General features: G+C 43.0%; 1 protein-coding gene across 4 annotated transcripts in view; it reads right to left on the bottom strand.

The window, feature by feature from the left end:
• Positions 1-22,633, bottom strand: part of ARFIP1 (ARF interacting protein 1) — a 113,789-nt gene that overhangs the window by 4,497 nt on the left and 86,659 nt on the right. For 2 of the 4 annotated variants that reach the window (XM_074951009.1, XM_074951007.1), the window contains exon 9: positions 19,289-21,631. The exons of 1 other annotated variant lie outside the window; for it this stretch is intronic. In XM_074951009.1, the coding sequence (XP_074807110.1) occupies positions 21,476-21,631 (156 nt within the window). In that variant the 3' untranslated portion in view covers positions 19,289-21,475. Of the gene's footprint in view, positions 1-19,288; positions 21,632-22,633 lie in introns of those variants that run through there. One more of the 4 variants, XM_074951008.1, reaches the window with a different exon arrangement.

Genomic DNA, 22,633 nt, shown 5'->3' with positions numbered 1-22,633 from the left:
ACATATCATAAAACATTTCCATTAAAAAGCAGTATTTTTTTTTTATTGTTAAGACTATACTAGTTGCCCTCTTGAAAATGCAAATAACAAAATAGTATAACTCCATCAGATGAAAATCTTAATTATATAAATCAGATAAACTATTTTGTTTTTCTCAAGTAGCAAGCAGTAATCTGAGACAGGATGAAATATGTATGGTCTGTCCATACAGAAACAAACTGTTCAATTATAATTATAGTAAAAATATATGTTACATCATTTCTAGCTCTTGTTGGAGATTTCCCAATGTTCTTATTTTCCAAAGATTGTAAAAGATGTTCTTTTGACTAATAATCAGATATTATTAACTTACAATCTTAGCAGTTGTCTATCTAAAACTCCAGCTGCATTTTAACATTAAAAATTGAAGATGAGAGATTATGAACTACGGGTGGAATCTATGAAAGGGTTTAGGGGTTTCAACACTGAGCCTTGTGGTGCCTAACTTCTAGGCACCTAGAAAATCACAGAAACAATACTAGAATCCAATAAGCCAAGTTAGGCTTTTTGACTCCCTATACAATGAATGGAGAGAGAGAGACATAAGAATGTAGTCCATGAAAGCCAACACAGTAGGTAGGGAGCCACCTAAGCTAGCCAATGGGACATGCCCACAACAATGGTGTGGGCAAAGTCCTGCCCTCTCTTGGAGATAGGCACCTATCTCTGCTTAGCCATCCATGAATTGAAACCAACTGCCTGAAGTCAGGAGGTTTAGGCATATAACTCATTTCTTGCAGTAATGACTAAGGTGCCTGCCTTGCTTCACGTGTAATGGTAAGAGGAGGAGGAGAGGGTAGCAGCAGCCAGCTTATAACATAGCCTAGTGATTAGTGTGCTCAGCTGGGTTACAGGAGACCTAGGCTCAATTCAGCCCTCTCTACCAGAGGGAGAGAAAGGATTTAAAGAGGGGTCTCCCACTTCAGAGCGATCTACCCACTCAGCTATGGGATATTCTGATATTGTAATAATTGGGGCCTACAAATTTACCCTAATTGTGAGCTCAACTGTAAAATGAATGTGTAAGTTCATAAGATGTCACAATACCCTCTACTGTTGACAGGAAAAGTTGTGAAAGAGAGACTGATTGAATTAGTACAACAAAAAGTTCTGATATAATTCAAGGTCAGTTATGATCATGCTTGGTAAACAAAACAATCATGGAACCAGAAATCAGTGAACCAAAACTGGTGTGTCAGGAACTAGGTGTAATTGGTGGACAAAATAATGGGAGGATGAGCTCACCCATCACTCCCTTTTGGGGTCCTTAAAGAAAGAGACTGTGGGGAGAAAAATTGGCTACAGGAGCAAGCTTCACTGCCATGGCTGCCACCCCCACCATCTCCTGGAACCCTGGGCCTTCATCATCCTGAGAGATGCCCAGACCAGATTGGGCTAGAGAGAGGTACCCAGCTGACATTGCCAACTTTACTGGCTCCAGCTGAATCCCAAACCCCATTGGGGATATTGGACTTCAGCAAGAACAATAGCGCTAGCCCATTTCAATTCATTTCTTCTCTTCCCCCCAAAAAAGCCAGTTATTGCCATCTTTGATACCATCTAAAGCAGTGGCTCTCACAGCCGGTCCACCGCTTGTGCAGGGAAAGCCCCTGCCAGGCCGGACAGATTTGTTTACCTGCCGCGTCTGCAGGTTCGTCCGATCACGGCTCCCAGTGGCCGCGGTTCACTGCTCCAGGCCAATGGGGGCTGCAGGAAGGGCGGCCAGCATATCCCTGGGCCCGCACCACTTCCCGCAGCCCCCATTGGCCTGGAGCAGCGAACCGCGGCCAGTGGGCGCCACGATCGGACGAACCTGCGGACGTGGCAGGTAAACAAACCGGTCTGGCCAGCAGGGGCTTTCCCTGCACAAGCGGCGGACCGGCTTTGAGAACCACTGATCTAAAGGACTGTCAAAGAAGTGGGGCGGGGGGAGAGGGGAAGTTCCTTCTAAGAACTCTCTCTAGCAAAGGAAAATAAGGGATGTTGTTACAATGAAAGCCTTACTTAATACTGTACATTTCAAATGCTCTAATTATTTTTCCTTCTTTACATTATCTTTAATAAAAGGCTAAAAAAATGTTTAATGGTGTGTTTGCAATGCTACCAAAGCAGGCTTAGGTCTCTATATACCAAACCTCTGACCTTGTGTAAAACTGTATTTAATGTTGGACAATGATTGGGTTATGTTAATACCTTTAGCCTAGATATTCCATCTAAATTAATACCACAGGGCTTCCTCAGTCTCTCCTGTTGAAGCTGTTCCACTGTGGGTAAATAATGAAAGAGGGACCGGACACAGGGTCTCTCACCTCCCAGGTGAGTGCTCTAACCACTGGACTACAAAGAGTCATTCTCACACTCATGAGTCCATTGACCTATCCACTGCAGATAAAGACTCTTAAATAGTCAGGGAGAGAGAGCAAGAGTGAGAAACACACACACAGACATCATCAAGGATCTACAACCTATCCTGAAGGATGACCCATCACTCTCACAGATCTTGGGAGACAGGCCTGTTCTTGCTTACAGACAGTCCCCCAACCTGAAGCAAATACTCACCAGCAACCACACACCACACAACAAAAACACTAACCCAGGAACCTATCCTTGCAACAAAGCCCGTTGCCAACTGTGTCCACGTATCTATTCAGGGGACACCATCATAGGGCCTAATCACATCAGGCACACTATCAGAGGCTCGTTCACCTGCACATCTACCAATGTGATATATGCCATCATGTGCCAGCAATGCCCCTCTGCCATGTACATTGGTCAAACTGGACAGTCTCTACGTAAAAGAATAAATGGACACAAATCAGATGTCAAGAATTATAACATTCATAAACCAGTTGGAGAACACTTCAATCTCTTTGGTCACTCGATTACAGACCTAAAAGTGGCAATTCTTCAACAAAAAAACTTCAAAAACAGACTCCAGCGAGAGACTGCTGAATTGGAATTAATTTGCAAACTGGATACAATTAACTTGGGCTTGAATAAAGACTGGGAGTGGATGTGTCATTACACAAAGTAAAACTATTTCCCCATGTTTATTCCCCCACACACACACACTGTTCCTCACACATTCTTGTCAATTGCTGGAAATGACCCACCTTGATTATCACTACAAAAGTTTTCCCCCTCCCCCACCCGCTCTCCTGCTGGTAATAGCTCACCTTACCTGAACACTCTCCTTACAGTGTGTATGGTAACACCCATTGTTTCATGTTCTCTGTGTATATAAATCTCCCCACTGTATTTTCCACTGAATGCATCCGATGAAGTGAGCTGTAGCTCACGAAAGCTCATGCTCAAATAAATTTGTTAGTCTTTAAGGTGCCACAAGTACTCCTTTTCTTTTTGCGGATACAGACTAACACGGCTGCTACTCTGAAACAGACAGTCTGTACTCCAGCAGCTAGCTCTGCTGCCTGAGAGGGGGAAAAAACCCTGGTCAAATCCTTGCTCTCCCTCTGGCCATAGGGAGGACTGGTTCATTGAAAAAACAGTACTCATCTTCCACCTTAGGGTAGGTTTTCATTATGACACGGGGGGGGGCATTGTTTATGTTTTTTCTTCAATACCACTTACCCCATTGCTAGCAGTCATGAAGCTGCATTGTTGATGGAAAATGGATTCACAATAGAAGGATGATAAGGGGATGGGTAATGCAAAACACACATATCTACATGACAGGTTAAAATCTGCCCCCTGCTTCAGGAACTGAAAGCTGTTTCTAGATATTGGCTACAGAATTAACCACAAATACTACATTAGCACTATTACAGGGTTTTGCACCCTTAATGTGGTGGAGGGTTTTTTTTTTAACATGAGTTACTAACTATATAGTGGCTTTATTTGTTTGTAGTCTCATTCCAGGTACTAATAGATAAGTGTCCATCTCACACTTGGTGCTAATTCTAGCTGACGCCTTCATGGAAGATTCAGTGAAGAGGCCTAGTAGTGAATGGGCCTGGAGATGGTACTTTCTTACCCCTAGTCATGTTTCCTCAAGGCTGACGTTGAGGCTTATTAGCATGGTTATGTAAAAATTCCAGTCATTGCCTACATTGTACCTGTTCTGTGGCTAGCTTGAGGTCTTCTGTTTATGGGGCTCACTAGCTGGCACAACCACTTGATTCACTTAGTTAATAAAAACAACAACAACTACCAACCAGAAAAACTTTAGGAACATGGTCAAGTTTAGCTTTAGTTCTAAATTAATTTAGTGGAAACAGCTCAGTCCTACTGAACAGCAATTCATATCACACAACACAGCACATAATTTGGCACTACTAACAGTAGCTGGAGAGGACAGGCTCAAGTCTGAGCCATCATGGGATTTCCTAGAGAGTATGAGATCAAGGTTGAGGTCACCAGCAAGGAAGTGCAGAGCTGCTTACACTGCAGCTGTTTGTGTCGGGACTAAAAAGACTTGTTTCTGCTCCCTGTGTCTGTAACGATGCTTTAGGAGGAGAAGAATTACATATTTTCTCAACAGTCCATCAGTGCTTTGAAATTGTCAGTTAAAGCTGTCCTGTTCACCAAGCAGTACTTTTGTGGGAAAACAACCTAACCTAAACTATTAGAAACTGTACTGAAAAGCTTCTGACAAAAACCCACAGGGTGAGAGAAAGGTCAGAGTTTAAGCTTCACATCCAAGCTGGTGCTCTGCCCCTAACTTGCCCTGTTGGGCGGGCTTTTTATTATTATTAATACAATGACCTAATGGAAGTCGCTTATGGGGGCATGGATTTTCAACCTTTTTGAGTGAATATTTTTGCTTATGACTGGCAGCAATGTCACAGTGTTGCCCCATTCATTCCTCTCCATAGCTTTTTCCTCCAATATAAGCCCACCCTGGTCATGTCCCACTATCTAGTCAGTAGTCAGCCTCTAGGTTGGACTTTGGTTGCATTTGCTTTATTTTCTTTGATATCCTACTTCTTCTACAGTGTCCTCACCATCATAATCTTTTCAATTGCAGACAGTCCCTTATTCTGATTTCACATCCTACTGATGTGATTTCATGTGTCTCTAAAATCATTCCACTCCACACTTGCCATCTTCCAATGAACTTTCATCTCTACTGCCTCCAGCCTTCTGATGTCTGTTTCATTTAATGCCGCTGCTTCCAGACCATACAGTAATGCTGTTAGTACACTGGTTTGATAAATTTTCATCTTGGTACCCGATGTAATGTTGTTATCATTTCATAATTTCATAAATTTCTGTGCAACACTTTGAGCTAAAACACACTTTTTTAAACTTCATCCTTGGTGGAACCATCAGCACTGATCAAGCTTCCTAGGCAGTCATAAGATTTTACTTGTTCTACAACTTCACCACTGCTGCATTTCAACACTTTATCTATTGTTAGTTTTCCAAGATACAACTATTTCATCTTCCTGGTATACACTGTAAGTCTAAGTCAACTACATCATTTTCCCAAGGTAGGAAAGACTATCATCACTAATTCAAATCTATCTGCCAGTTGTACAGTTAAGAACACAATCAAAAGGGACTAAAAATTCCATGCCCCCTTATCTTACAACAAACTTTGAGTTGAATCAGTTGCTGAATTTTCCACCAAATCTTATGGCACTGCAGGAATCATTGTAGATGGATTACTGCAATTATAAAATCTTATCTGGAAATCCATAGGATTCTACTACTTTTCATAATGCTTCCCTCCGAACTGAATCAAATGCCTCCTGAAGTTGATGAAAACAGCAAACATCTTTAATCCCTATTCTTGCTTTTCTTCCATCAGAGTTGGAATATCTGATCTATGCAACTTCAGCTTTGTTTGAAGCTGCAAGAAACATGTAATTAGTAACTTATTAAAAAGCGGATTTAACATGATAAAGCAAAATGATATTTTGGCACTCAAAGGCCCGTTAAATCAAGACTTCTAGCATTTGCAGTTCACCCATCAATAATGAATAAATACTTGATCAGAGCGTTTTTGTTCATACAGTCTCAGCTATACTAAAACTAACAGATAGATGCTTCTATAGTTAGGTAATTAAAAATCAAAGTGAAACATCAGGAAGGTAATTTATTTGGTATCTGTCCTAACTCATTTTTATAACTAAACAGCATGTTTTATGCTTACTACTCAGGCCAAGAGAAGAATTAACTCACATTATGTACAAAGTGATCTCAATGTTTTGTTTCAAGAAATAAACAAATAAAAGTATTTACAATTCCAAAACCAAATTGCATTTGACTTATTTTTATATATTTTTTAAGTGTGACAACTGAGTTTGGGCATGGAGAGTTTCAGCCTGGGTTTTGTGAATCTGCATTACAAATCCCATTAAAAATAGAGGATTTGTAATGAAGGCTGCTACCAGCTTTGTTCAAGTGATGCAAATAGCTTTGTTCTCATTAGTGAAACTTAAATAAGCCACACTATTCTATTTGATCATTAAATTAGAGTGATCAGGTGAATTCATTAGAAGTCTTTGTACTCTTAAAAAGAGCTACATTTACAATAATGGAGGATGAAAGTATTCAGATTTTTTTCTAGAGTGAGATAACAGTAACCTGTTAAAGTAAACAGCAACTTTGGAAACCAGCCTGAATATGCTATAAACTTCAAACAGTATTTTTGTTGACAGCATACACTATCCCTTCATTGTCTACACTAGTGAGGTCCCCTTAACACATTTTTTATTATAGGTGAGGCTGGTAGCCTACTAAAGTTGCCCAACACTTAACATCAGAACACCCGGATTTCAGTTGTTTATAACTTTGTGAAAGCTGAACCATTTGGGCGGAAATTTTCCATTCTGGGTGTCTGCCTCTGGCTGAATTATTATTTTTGTTTTTATTTCAGAGAACAAAGCTAAGGAAAACATTGTTTTGCTTATTTAAAAAAAAATCCAACAACCTTTTCTTTGAAAACCTCAGGTGCTTCTGTGCTTTGGAACAGGGGCTTGTATTTTGGCAGAAGGGGTGGCCTTTGTGTCAGGGATGTGCCTTTTGTCATCAGTATGGAAAATCTGCCCAAATTTGGCCAAGTTATAAGCTTTTGAGAAATCACAGTTTGCACATGTTCTGTAGAGACTTCTTAGTTTTGATTGAGCAGCTACATTCCCTGAAGATTCTGTCTTGCAGTGGGCATGCTCCAGCATGGGGCTCAGCAAGAATTTTCCCTGCAACTGCAGCTCTGGGCTATTGTAGGCCATTGTGGGCTCTGGGTCTGGGCACCTGGACTGACTGCAGGGAACCTGTCTCACCTGTGCTTTCGAGGTGAGAGCAAGCCTCCCAGCACAAGTACACAGACTCACACTAGCAGGACTCACAGTTTGCATGCTAAAAATACCAGTGTGGATGTTGCAGCTCAGGCGGGAGCTTGGGCTCTCAAGCCTAGGGCACCATGTTGCACTCCAAGCCACAATGTCCACAGTGCTATTTTGTCATGGGATAGGTCACGCTCCACTAATATGAATCTGTCTCCTCAGGCTGGAAGCCTTGCTCCCCAGTGCAGCATAGACATACGCTCAGCAAAGTCCTGCTGGGCCCAGCCAGCATGGAGGAAGAAACTGTCTGATTCAGATGCAGAGGGGACAAGAAACAGGGGTGCAGGGAGAGTGAGGGGGGAATCAGACCTCACAGATGTAGGAAGATTGAGATCAGATGAGGAGTCTGGGGGCAGGGAGACTAGGATTAGGTGGACAAGAAGATGGAGGGAGGGAGGGACACTGAAATGAACAAGGAGCCCAGAGGAGTCAGATTAGATGAGAACCCTGCAGGCGGAGCCAGAGGAACTGGGAATGGCTGTGTAAGGGGACTGGACTGGGGAGTCTGAAGGGTGATAGTAGGAGCCTGGGACTGGGTTGAGAAGCCTGAGGAATGGAGATGAGGGCACTGGGTATGCAAAGAGAGTGGAACTGGGAGGGAGACTTGGTGGGAAAGAGACAAGACTGGAACAAGTTAGAGGGATCGGGGGAGGAATGGACAGAAGATTTGTGTCCATTAGAACACACTCCCCTCAAGAGCCTGGAATAGAACCCAAGATTCCTGAGTCTCAACATTCCTGTGTTGTAAGCAAATACATGTGAAATCCACTGGCAAAGTGCATGTCTCACCCCTCTCTAATGTTGGTCCGCACGTAGGATCACAACCTGTTACTGCTATCAATTACTCAGATGGCAGAGGTCTGTGTGGTGGATTGAAGGTTTCAACCCTCCTGCTGACCCATGTGGGTTTTCATATGATGCCACAAGATGGAATTTGTTTTTTTCCAGTTTGCTTTATTTAAGACTTAGGAATACATACAAAACTACATTACAAACATTATTAAGGTTGCAAAGTCAAGCACTCTAAAGTTAAAACGTGTCAGAATTAAAGGAGTAGATTCAACCTTAATTTTGCTCCCTTGTGCATATGTATTATGATACAGTTTTTAACGATATGATCACACACTGTTTTTTCCACAAGACCCCTGCCTCACTCAGTGCACAGGATGGACATGATCTGGACATGAATCATAATTGTGTTATGAAGGAGACTGTTGTCTGTAGGATCCCTGCCTCATTTGTTGCAGAAGTTGGAAGGTGAAAGTGAATGAGGCAAGGGATTGCAGGAAGAGTAAGGATGGTCTCATGGTTACGTCCTGGAGAACTTGATTTTCTCCCTGTCTCTGCCACAGCGGTCCTTTGTGATGCTAGACTAACATTTTTTTTTATCAATGACCTGGAAGAAACATAAAATCATCACTGATAAAGTTTGCAGATGACAGAAATTGGGGGAGTGGTAATTAATGAAGAGGACAGGACACTGATCTGGATTGCTTAGTAAATTGAGTGCAAGCAAACAATGTGTGTGTCAACACGGCTAACTACAAATGTATACATCTAGGAACAAAGAATGTAGTCCATATGTACATGACGGGGGACTCTATCCTGGGAAGCAGTGACTAAAAAATTCAGATTTGAGGGTCATGGTGATCACAAGCTCCCAGTGTGACACTGTGATCAAAAGAGCTAAAGCAATTCTGAGATGCATAAATAGGGGACTCTCGAGGAGTAGAGAGGTTGTTTTACCTCACAATTTGGCACTAGTGCGACCACTGCTAGAATACTGTGTCCAGTTCCAGTGTCAGCAATTCAAGAAGGAAGTTGATAAATTGGAGAGGGTTCAGAGAAAAGTCACAAGAATCATTAAAGGTTTAGAAAACATGCCTGATAGTGATAGACTTCAAGAGCTAAATTTATTTACTTAACAAATAGAAGGTTAAGGGGTTACTTGGTTACAGTCTGTCAGTACCTATGTGGGGAACAAATATTTAATGATGGGCTCTTCCATCTAGCAGAGAAAGGTATAATATGATCCAATGCCTGAAAGTTGAAGCTAGACAAACTCAGACTGGAAATAAGGCATAACTTTTTAACAATGAGAAATTAACTTTTGGAACAATTTACCAAGGATTTTGGTGGATTCTCCATCTCTGGCAATTTTTAAATCAAGATCAGATTTGTTTTATTTTTTTAAAAGAGTTGTTCTAGGAATTATTTTGGGGAAGTTCTATGATCTGTGTTATACAGGAGGTCAGACTACATGATCACAATGGTCCCTTCTGGCCTTTTAATCTATGATATCATTTAAACCAATGTTTTCAGAAGTGATCACTAATTGTGTTCCTTATTTTCTGGGTGCTTGATTTAAGATCCTGGGGTCTGATTTGGAGACATCCTGAGCATTCAGGTACAACTGTAGACAATGGAAGCCATGCTTTAAGCATATGAAGTGCTCTATAATGCGAAATACACTGAAAAATCAGGTCCCAAGTATCTCAGATTTGGCACCCAAAGCTAGTGGAAACTCTTAACCTTTGTGTCTCTGTTCCCCATCTGTAAAATGGAGACAATACCCACATACACATCACAGAAGTATTGTGAAAATACATTTATTAGTGTTTGGGATGCACTCCGGTACTACAGTGATGAGCACCACTGGAAAACCCTATGAGGAAATTAGCAGTCCTGTCTTCAGAGCAGGGCTTAACTATTGTGCAGTCAATAAAGCATAAGGACACACACTGAACAAGGAGGAAAAGAAATACTGAATAGGTGCTTAAGTGAGCATTGTCCATCCTGGGTACCGAATGAAGCAGGAGTCTCAGGGGAAAAATAGCATGTGATCATATTGTTAAAGGCTGTATCATAATAGATATGCACAGATGGACCAAATTAAGGTTGTCCAGTCAACCAAAATTTTGGTATTTTCTAACTTTTGAGTGCTTGACATTGCACTCTAACAAAGTTCTTTTAACAATGTTCTACGTGTAACTATTTATATTACAGTAGCATGCACACTTTGCTACACACTGTTCAAAATATAGGGCTTAATCCAAATTTCACTGAGCTTCAATAAGCTTCGGATCGGGGGCATAGAGAGACACTATCCCTGTCCAGAAGACCTTACAATGGATGCATCTACACAAGAGAATAGTGCTGTTACTGCCCTAATCATTCTCTTTCCGGTACAATTCTGCTCCACACACAAATGCAGCACTTTAGTCAAGCATTACAGTTGGCCACCATGTTGGTACCTATTCCACAGTTCTCAACAAAACTCCTTCAAGTGGTGTCTTGTGGAAAGGGGTTCAGGGATCCTAAGGGAATTGTGGGAAAAGAAGTCAACTTCCATTATGCTCTCAAAAATGTAACCATATTTGCAACCTTCTCACACTGGAGGCTAAAGCCTGGTATATACGGAGAAGTTATAGCAGCACAGATACATCACTTGGGGGGTGTGAAGAAACCACACCCCTGACCAACATAGCTATTCCAAAAAATTTCCTAACATAGCCACAGATATGTTGATGGAAAAGGGCTTCCATTGACATAGCTAACTTTGGTTGGGAAGGTGGAGTTCTTACACGGACAGAAAACCTTCTCTGTTGGACTAGGCTGCGTCTACACTGCAGGGGTATGTCACCACATATATGATGGTATAGTCTCAGTAGCATAGACATACCCTCAGTAGAATGATCAATGCTTGCTCTTTACTCAGAGAGCTGGTTTTCTCTTACAAGTTTTGAAAATTCATTTCCAAGTATTTAATAAGGCCTAGGGGCAGCATTATAGCATGGGCCTGGGAAATTAATGAAAATCTTTCTGCAACTCAGGAACATAGGCTCCCTCTCCTCCACATCTGTAGTAACTGGGTCCACCTGTTATCTGAAAGAGACTTTTAGTGCTCCTTTGGGGTCAGTACCATGGCCCCACACACTGGTAGGATCAAGCTGTTCAAGACATGGCACCACCAGGATTTGCCGTCTACATTAATACCACACATGCAAATAGACATAGAAATTAGTCTTTCTAAGAACAATTGCAATCTGAATGGTGGAGCAAACAGCTGTGTACACCACTGATAGCAATTTTATGCACGAGCCCATGCATGTACCACTGCTTTAAATTTCAAAATTCTCCATTCATTCTACAAAATTCTCCAGGCTACTGTGAAAAGACAAGCAACAGATGAGCAGGGAGAGGTATAAGACAGAATCAACATTCTTTTGGGTCATTTATTCCTGTTTAAATATTAACTTTATTAACTACTCCACAACTAGCCTTTATAATTTGGTTCATTTTATGTTGGCCTCACAACAGAAGAGAGCTTCAAGGGCTAAAGAGAAGCAGGTAGTTGTTATAAGATCTGCACAACAAAAGTGTGCAGTGTGGAAAGGGTGGCATGGCAAAAGGTGTGAATGGTTGTGGAAGAAGCAGACAGCTTGATGGGAGAGAGGTGGAAGATGAGGACAGCATCATGGACAGATCAAAGGTAGTTGCAATAAGAGACAAGAGAAGATAAAGCGGGGTGCAGAGTGGTAAAGGTTTTGAAGGTCAGAGAAAGAAGCTTGACCTCAGTACCGCAGCAAGTGAAGGAAATTAAAGAGGGGAAGGACCTGCTCAGAGCAATGGACAACAAAAATCATTTTGATAACCACATTTGGTAGGGATTAGAGAGGGGTGAAGCAGATGTTCAAATGATAAAAATTGGATTGTTTGTTGTAACTTGCACAGGCAAAGTGACTCTGCCCGCGCTGTGTTCAGCATGGTCTATCCACAGGCCTCCCTCCAAACGTAGCAGTGGCAGTGTGCTGCGGGCATCTACAGGGGGGTTCTCAGCACAAGCCCCCCAAGCACAGATTTGTAGAAACAGCAATTCACAGTTGGAAAGAGACTTCACCAAACTGAAGAAAAGGGGGAGCTATACCAATTAGTATATTGTCTCTTAGTGCATACACCACCCAGTGTAAAAGATGATCTTTTGAAAGAAAATATATGCGATTGTATGCATGGCCTCGACGAGATTCTACACATAAAATTACAGGAACTCCAGGGGTTCAAACCAAGTCAATCAGTAGAAGTACAGGAGATATTACACATTATGAGTATTGAAGGGTCTGCAGCTTTGTGGGACTTTGCTGGGAGAACCCAGAGCGCAGCTGCACCACCACACTTTCCATCTACACAAGCCTTGAGTGCTACAGTGCCCTGATGCAGGAAGGAAGAATGGTGAGGTGCAGAGTGCTTTCCCTCCTGCTTGGCACAAGGAAATGCAAATACAAAGTGTCGCTAATGTTTGTGCATGGGCAACCTTAACTCTGCATTTCCTGGTTTTCAGAAGCTTGAGTTTTGTTCAACTCAGTGGTCTGCCAGGGAATAATAGATCACAAAGCAACCTTAACTCTGCATAAACATAGTTTTTCCCATTGAATGTCTTTGTTCATTGAACAGGAAAAAATGTGTTGATAGGCATTAGAAGTCATTTAGGCCATTGTACACATCATTGTCCCGTAATTTACCTACCCAGGCATTCATCAGCTGGGCCCAACCAGCCATGCTTCAGCGCACTTCTCCAGCCATGCCTCTGATGGGTTCCCTGCTACCCCCCCTCACCCCACCCCCGGCAACTGGCCCTTTCCCCCTCTGCTGTACCAGGCCCCTCATGCCGCAAGCAGGGACTGCATTGCTCTGAAGTCTTCGCTCCCTAGAATAGAAATGTTTCTGATGTGAAGATTTGGGGGTCTGGCCTGTACCACTTCAGAACTGTGAATGATTGTTGTTAAATTGTGTCATGAAATTACTGTAACGTAAAGCCTATATGTGTGTGGATCCCCATTGAGTTAGCAGAGTTGTGTCATGTCTTTGCCAGGCCAGAGACAATGGTGAATGATCAGCACTCAGTGATCATCTATTCAAAGTAAAACACCTTGGGACAATAGATTTGCTCTGCCTAGGAGGAGACACTTCCTCCTCTTGTCTGAAGAGAAGGGGGTTCGGAAATAATGTAAAATGCCAAAGGACAAAATAAATGAAGCAGGTGACCCCAGCAGGAGTCTTACAGGGAGGACCTGTGGGGGAGAGAGACATTTTGCACCAGATGAGGGAGGCCGCTGCAGGGGCAGGGTAGGCAAAGGGGTGGAAGACTCTGTCTGCCAGCTCACAGATGATCTCCCCATGGGGTGAGCTAATGAGGGACATTGCATTTAGGATGTTTTATTGTCTTGTAGGATCTCCCGTGCGTTACATGATTAAATATAAGAGCATAAAGATGTTAGAGTGGGCAAAACGTGTGCATGACGGCTTCAGAACTGCCCCTGATGGAATTAAACTGTAAAGCAGAAGCTTCACACCTATTGGGTGGAGTGCTGGGAGAGGGGTGTGTTGACGTACTGAGGAGTCTGAAGGGGCAGTGCTGTGCCCAGAGGGGCGACGCAGCTGGACTCTGAGTTCCAACAGTCAGAGGAGGATCATGCCAGACAAAGTCTGCGCTGTGTGTGTACCTAGGGAGCCTGAGATAGGGGCAGCAGCGGGACTCTTCAGTCTCCAGGAGCTTGAAACACACTGGTGATCCAGACCACGACAGGCTTGGATTCCCCTCACATCAGTCTCAGTGGGTGACCTGGAAGGGGTGCGCCTTAAGATCTGGGATGGTCGTTACTTCCCCCCTCCTGTAACCAGACTGACAGACAGTGCCTGGAGTGAAGGCCAACGGCATCTACACTTCCAACTTCCCACATGCTGAGGCATGGGTTATTGCCCCTATCCCCCACCATCCATGCTCAATGCCTATAGATGTGTGTTCAGGGGCATACTGAAACCCAGCTAGCATGCTTGCCTGGGGGCATAGGGTGAAAACATGCATTGACCTGTGACCAGCCACTTTAGCCACCCACTTTGTACTATGGATATAGCAATGGCACGGTGACCTGCCCTCAAGTCTACCTAGTCCTCCACCTCACAACTCCTGTTCCTCTCTCTCTTCTGGCCTTTCAGTCTCCTCACTTTCCTCCCACTTTTTCTCTATGGACCGGAAGCTACCTACTATCTCTATACCCTTGCTCAATGTTTAACCCTTCTTCTTGTGTGTGGACAGCTCCACTTCCCCAACTTGCTCAAATCAGTCTCGACTGGCCCTTTGAAAATGAGTCCCTCCTAGCATGTTGCCAGGCAGCAGGAGGAGCACCAGAATGCTAATTAATAGTTGGGCTGAGTATACGTGCCCAGGAGCACGACTTTAGCAAGAGCGCATGACATATATGCACATTTATAAGACTCTCACAGAGGCTGGCAGAGCAGGGCATCTGTTCGACAACAGAGCAGTGCAGTGCAGGGAACAGCTCAAACATTTGAAGACCCCCCCCATGTTGCCAGGGCAAGGCCACGAACAGTAGGTCTGGTGACATGCCTAGCACTCGCTTCCCCCCCTCTCCCCACCAAGGAACTTGACAGGGAGCTTGTCACACCCCCTAGTATGGAGCCTTCCATCTCACATGACATCCTCCTGCAAGAAGAGGGTCTCACTGTGAAGCTGGAGAAAGGAGAAGTGAATGGGACCATAGGGAACTCATTGTATACCATGGAACAACCCAGCAGGATGGATTAGCATTTAACATTTGGGGCCCAGTTTCTGAGGATTGGTTTGGGGATGGACCCAGTGACCAGCCTGGAGAGACGGAACTTGAAGAAAGAGCAGAGCAGGACCAGGGCACCGAGCCACAGCCTGTAAGAGATCCCATCACTTTTATTAATATTATTGCCACATGATTAAATCTTTGGGGTTTTTAGGGTGGGATTTCAGTTTATGACTAAATTTTGTTATGAGGAGGATGTTACAGGTTCAGGCATGTTTATCCTGAGCTGATGGTACTACACAAGAGATCCCCTAGGACTCATTCCCTCCCTCTCCCCAAGCTCAATCTCACCCCCACTTCTACAGCACGCTTTCAAAGAGGGATACCAAATAAAGGGGAAAAAAATTAAACATTGTTTCTCCTGCCTAGAGTTAACTACACAAAGATTCCCACGGAGCTCGCTCCCTCCATTCCTGTCCCCGCATCACCTCATGCCAGCTTTTGGGGATCTTCTTTGCAGAACGTACAGCCATGACTAGGTCTGTCACTGATGCGCATCCCTTTGGCCCTAAATTCTCAAGGAATGTGAGATAGATGCTATCTTGTCAGAAGCTTTTCCGGGTCATGAAGGTCTTGTTTATTTCTTCTATAATAAGTAGGGCTGATAGTTGGACATTCAGAAAGAGCTCATTCTGAACCTCCTCTCCAGTCAGTTGTAGAGTTCAAATTACACAGGTGTAAGGTGACAGCTTTGGCTGTCACTTACAATTGATGGAGTTTTACCACATCAGTGACTCCAACAGAAGAGTGAGGAGGCTTTACAACTGAATAAGACCACCACATGGAGATGAATACAAACTGAAACAATAGCTCTGAGATGTGTGAATTACTCCATTCATCTTAGTAGGTGTTCCCACCCCCTTTAGAGTGCTTTAGAGCCTGTGATATACATGAAGTATGCCCCCTCTCAGCTCCCCACCCAAAGTGGCGGGACTTCTCTAGATCCTGGATCAGGGGGGGTCTTGCCCCCCTCAACCCCCAGCCCTGTTTACATGGGGGGTCCAACCCCTGCAGATGGTCATGGACCCCCTCAGGAGAGCCAAGAGTCCCCAGATCTGGGCACACACCCAGAAGGGGAGAATGTGGGGCTGACAGGTGCCAATGCGTTACTCTGCCATTCACCGAAACATTCCCCCTTATCCCAGAATCCCACCTCTACTCCCCCAACCCTGACACCTCCCTCACCTGAGTCCCCAACCTCTCTCCCCTCTTCAGAAAACCCTTCCCATCACTGCAGTCCCACACTCCTATCCTAATATCCCTCCCAGGAAGTATTCACGTCTAATGACAGGTTTCAGAGTAGCAGCCGTGTGAGCCTGTATTCACAAAAAGAAAAGGAGTACTTGTGGCACCTTAGAGACTAACCAATTTTTTTGAGCATAAGCTTTCGTGAGCTACAGCTCACCTCATCGGATGCATCCGATGAAGTGAGCTGTAGCTCACGAAACTTATGCTAAAAAAAATTTGTTAGTCTCTAAGGTGCCACAAGTACTCCTTTTCTATTCACGTCTAGTTATCCCTCCCTCCTGAAAGACTTGATTATCTTCCCCCTCAAAATAAAACTGCTACCCATGACTCAAACACTGAAGCAACCTCTGGCCCTTTGGAATAGGTCTACTCTGCAATTAGACACCCATGGTAGGCCTATACCAGCTGACATGGGCTCATAGGGCTCTTGCTAAGGGGCTGTTTAACTACAGTGTAGACGTTCAGGTTCCAGCTGCAACCTGAGCTTTGGGACCCTCCCCGCTTGCAGAGTCCTAGAGCCTGGGCCCTAGCTTGAGCCCAAACATTTACACTTCAATCGAACAACCCATTAGCCGGAGCCTGAGTCAGCTGGCGCCAGCCATGGGTATTTAGACTATGTCTACACTAGAGACCTTACAGTAGTACAGCTGTGCTGATCTCGTGTGTAGCTGCTCTATGCCAATGGGAGAGCTCTCCTGTCGACATAGTTAAACAACCCCAATGAGTGGCTGTAGCTATGGCAGCAGAAGCTCTCCCGCTGGTCACTGGGAGATTGATGCCAATTCCGGGAGACTCCAGGCCAATTCTGGAGGGTTGGCAACCCTAATAGCGCTGTGCACACTACCACTTATAGTGGTGAAACGTACGTCCCTCAGGAGTGTGTGTTTTTCACACAAGTTTTGCAGACTTAAATGGTAGTGCAGATATGGCTTTAATTGCCATGTAGACATACCTTCAGCCTAAAACTCCTTTTGTCCTAGGGGAGGACATGTGATTAACTTATCTTTAGTTAGGTTAATAGAAAAGTGAGTTCACAACCATCAATGTCACCTAGGACTGTCATTCATCCAGTCTTTAGCACCTCTCCAGTTTAAAGAAAAGGAGTACTAGTGGCACCTTAGAGACTAACAAATTTATCTGAGCGAAGTGAGCTGTAGCTCATGAAAGCTTATGCTCAAATAAATTTGTTAGTCTCTAAGGTGCCACAAGTACTCCCTTTCTTTTTGCGAATACAGACTAACACGGCTGCTACTCTGAAACCTCTCCAGTTTAAGTACAAGGCACTAGTTTCTATGAATGCCACAGTCGACTTTCCCACTCCAAACTGGTTAGTGACTGATCGGTAGCTGTCTGGAGTTACCAGCTTCCAGATTGCAATAGCCACCCGCTTCTCCACCATCAGGGCAGCTCTCGATCTCGTGTCCTTGCACCACAGGGTGGGATCGAGCTCACCACACAGTCCCATGAAAGTGACTTTTCTCATCTGAAAGTTCTGCAGCCATTGCTCGTCATCCCAGACTTGCATGATGATGTGATCCCACCACTCAGTGCTTGTTTCCCGAGCTCAAAAGTGGCGTTCCAGTGGTGAGCATGTCCATGAACGCCACAAGCAAACTCGTGTCATATGTGTTACTAGAGTCGATATAGTCGGAGCCCTCATTGTCACTTTGGATCATAAGGAATAACTCGACTGCCAAATGTGACATGCTGGCGAGACTCGTCAGCATACTCCTCAGCAGTTTGGGCTCCATTCCTGCAGACTGAAAGGGAAGACAGAGCGCGCAGTACAAAACACGTTGAAAGTACACCAAATATGGACGGAAGCACAGGGATTGCTGGGATGCGAACTGATGAATCACAGGGTGTTGGGACAGGACCCAGAATGCCCGGCACCCCCTACCCCCTTCTGGCGCTGTGGCTTGTGGAAGAGGTGCTCTGTGGGATAGCTGCCCATAATGCACCGCTTCCAATGCCGCTGCAGGTGCTGCAAATGTGGCCACGCCAGTGCGCTTACAGCTGTCAGTGTGGACAGACTGCAGCACTTTCCCTACTGCGCTCTCCAAAGGTGGGTTTAACTCAAAGTCCTCTACATCTGCAAGTGTAGCCATGCCCTTAGGCCTGGTCTATGTTACACAGTTAAATCAACTTAAGCCACCTTGCATCGAACTAGTTGTGGAGGAGTCTTTGCTTAAATTTGGCTCCAGGGGATATAAGTGCCTCTGTACGCCAATTCAGTGACACCATCTCCCCAAGCAGCAGAGTCACGGTCAATGTAATTAGTGCCACCTTGGACATGCAGTGCCACCTTAGACATGGAATTGCTCATGTCAGCTATTACTGGCTTTCAGGAGCTGTCCCACAATACCCCACACTGACAGACAATACAATCAATACAAGCACTCCTGGTGAGGTTGTGCACAAGCAATTTAATAACTGTGGTGACTGTATGCTGACATAAATTAGGTTGACAATTTTGTAGTGTAGACATAGCCACAGAGGTGTACAGCATCTATATAAGGAGTACTAGCGGCACCTTAGAGACTAACCAATTTATTTGAGCAGTGTAGCTCACGAAAGCTTATGCTCAAATAAATTGGTTAGTCTCTAAGGTGCCACAAGTCCTCCTTTTCTTTTTGCAAATACAAACTAACACGGCTGCTACTCTGAAAGCATCTATATAGGTACTTATTAGCTCCTATAACTCTAGTATCTGAACACCTGGATAAATAAGAGTATGGACTGCCAAATGCAAGTATTAAGAAAACAATCAGCAAGATACACCTATAGGAAACTCTCTTACCAGAAGTATTAGAATTAGTTGGGCTGTAAATATTAGTTTTGAATACAAAACACATCAGCTTCCTGACCCATTCCATGAGTAGTACATAGAATGAGTTAAGGGAGTGCAGGAAGAAAGTAAAATTAATACTGATGTAATATTTGGAATGTCTTATCTAGCAATTCAATATCCAAGTAGGTCTAACAGCAACACTAGCAGTTAATCGTCTTGCCTTAGGGGGCAAGATAAAGAACAGGAATTTAAACGGAGTTTGCACTCACCATTTCTGCCCAGTTATTTCCTCCCAGGCCAGGGTTACGCTGACGCAGTACAAGTTTCAGCCTTAAAAATCCAATTCAGGTGAGGAAGATATATTGAGAGGTGTATTTTAGAAGAATTATTTTTCCTTTACTGCTCTGATAGTTGGCATTCAAGTACCAGCGTAGGAGTCTACAACCTTCATGTCTCTGCTCTCTCTCTGCCCTCAGTGAGTCTCCTGTGCAGTCACATGGCTATTTGCAAAAGACACTTCTCCTGCACAGTCACACACACACACAAATCCAATGCTGTTAGAGGTCGTGGACTTCATAGCAACAGTGCTCCAGTCCCAAAAAGAAGGAAGCACTGGAATACACTTCCAGTACTATCATGGATAAGTGATAGTACCAGAAGTACTGGAATGTCATTCAAAAGCACTAGGATGGCGTTGCAGAGTATTCTGGCACAACTGAAGCCCTGCAAAACAGTAATTATGAACAAGGAATCCACGACAACAGCAGTGATGTGCATTCATGCTTAGCAATAGTATCAGCTTCAGCTTTAAGTGGCTTCAGCATAAAATCACTGACATTTATTCACAAGTAGATTTTTTTTGCACTGGGTTTTAACTTGCATATAATGTCAACTCGCCCTGTGGTAGGTTATAAAACCGTTACCATGCTCCCAGTGCTCATTTACTGAAATGGAAGGGTTCACCTGGTGGTTCTCTGAGCTTTCGCTGCAGAGAATTACAGCAGAATTCTATCTGTAGTTATCGACAGAGAAAAAGGTACTGCAGCAAACACCTTTAATATGAATAAAAAATTCACAATGGAGGTACATTCTGGGGAAATGTAAAAGGAATGATTACAAGAGAAAATCTGACAGAATACAAAAATAAAGAAGGCTCTGCCAGACTATGAATCTAATGAGGAATGACGTAAATATGTTTGATTTATAGTTACATTATTGTGTTAAGCATTGAAAACAAACTTTTAAGAAACATCAGCTGAAAGACATGAACATATAGTACATAAATCATACCGTCCACATAAGTTGTAAATAATAGTCCTTAAGTACTTCATTTTACTTAATAGAACACAAAGTAATGGAACATGTGCAAATGAGAACGCTCACATATACTGACTTTAAAATGCCTATGATAAAATTAACATATATAGTTACATTTAATAAGGATTACACTACTGATAGAGAAATGAAACATACAAATATCAGCCACATTATCCCTGGTGCTGAAGTATGCTCTGCAGTTAATCATACTGGCCCTATTTTTCTCTCAAATAAGCATCACAATCCATCAATGTTAACCAAAGTTTTATCTTATTCTAAAGTGTAAAAAGAAATATAGCATTATGTAGTATTCTTTCCTTTGTTGGGAACAGAGACAGAAAGGGCTCTCTTGTGGATTATGTACACTGGTTGAAAAGTATCTTATGAAAAGGCACATATCTGTGATTTAAGGCTAGTATGGTATTTGTTTCATGCAGAAAGTAACATTTAAAAATGGAATTAGTATGGTAAGTGGTTGGATTCACCTAGCTAGCCACTTGGTGCAAAGCTAAAATGTGTGCTTAGAAGCCTCAGACTGACAGTGATTCTCGCTTCTTTAGAGTTTTTGTTTTTAAATATACAATGGATAGATAAAGACCTACCTTCTAAAAAGGTATTTGCTGCAATTCCATGAGTCAATCAGCCATCTATTACAGCTGTTGCCTCTGTGCAGGTACTGCATGAAGGCCTTATATTATTACTCTGAAAAATATTCTTTTTACTCTCCTTTTTAAAACACAATTACATGAAAATGATTCATTAAAGATGTTTAATATATTCATATATAAAATATCAGATGTTGGTACAAATCATGTAAACCTCCCTTTGGAAATATTTTGACTAGCCACCACAATGACCAGAAACCACAACAGTGCAAATCTATATTTTTTGTTTAACTACAGAAATAGCCATCAACCCTCACATACAAAAGGAGTACTGAAAATCTGAAATGACAGAAATTATGCTTGGGCACCTGAAAGCCACCACCCTGCCACCATATTCAATTACAGTATTACAAAAGGGGAAAAATAAAAGCTGTTTGTGCAAGAATCACTACAACAGTCCTTCTACCCCAACCCCTTAATTTTTATCAGATGTACAGATTCTAGGTTAAACAATGCTCTTCTTTTCTGGTTTGATCACTGTTCTTCAAGCCAGGATGGAGCATCTACTCCAGGAGTTTTCAATTTGATGTGGAACTGTTTAAGTGTCTGTTCAAGCTGCTTCTGATTCCCAGAGAAGTATGCGGCAACGGCATTGTGGAACAGAACAAGCTGATTGTGCAATACTTTAACCTGTGGACAAGGACAGAGGGAGTTAAAGATGAAGAGGCACTTGATTGACACTTGAGGCTTTAGACATAACAAAAGATTTACTGGATGTACGAATTTAAAAATTCGTACTCTAAACTAAATGGAGAAGAGTTATTCAATACACATTTAACATTTTATGCAAAAATCCAACCTTTTGTGATACTATCTGAGGGTCATTAGGGTCTATTAATTCAAAAAAATTCAATTCCCCACTTCAAGATTTTTCCGGTCACAATGAAAACTAAGGTAATATAAGAGAGAGTATTTGTTTAAGGGCATGACTACACTGGAAACTTCAAAGCGCTGTGGCAGGAACGCTCCTGTGGCAGCGCTTTGAAGTGCGAGAGAGCTCTCCCAGCACTCCTGGTAATCCACCTCCACGAGGGGATTAGCCCCAAATGCTGGGAGCGCGGCTTCCAGCGCTCGGAGCCTGTCTACACTAGCGCTTTAAGCACTCAGATTTGCTGCGCTCAAGGGGGTGATTTTTCACACCCCTAAGCCAGCAAGTTAGAGTGCTATAAAATGTAAGTTTACACTCTGCAGCCATTTATTCTAAATATGTCTGAACACGTTCTTGTATTTACCTCTTACTTTATTTTCATGCAGAAAGCAGCGTACAGATATGCTTATAAAGTCTTTGTTAACATTAGCAAGAGGCTTACATTCTCTCCTATCAGGAGGCAACTATATTTGTTGATGTCTGAAATACTCTCTCTCATTTAGGTATTATAATAAATTCAACCCACACTGCAACACTTTTTGCAATAAATGATAAAAGATTTGGCAAGTGAGAATATATATAAGCTTTATTGGTTCCCGAGAGCTACCAATTTTTCTCAAAATAAATCATGAAGACATGGGTTTAGTGCTTGTGACAATCGGACTACAACCTGTTACAGATAGGCCTAGCAAAAGCAAGATTCCTCACACATCCTACCAAGGCAACTAAATTCTGACATGCAACCATCGTGCTACTCTAGTTTG

Source organism: Natator depressus, chromosome 4, assembly GCF_965152275.1.
Source record: "Natator depressus isolate rNatDep1 chromosome 4, rNatDep2.hap1, whole genome shotgun sequence".
Taxonomy (NCBI): domain Eukaryota; kingdom Metazoa; phylum Chordata; order Testudines; family Cheloniidae; genus Natator; species Natator depressus.
This window is presented reverse-complemented; position numbering and strand designations above follow the sequence as displayed.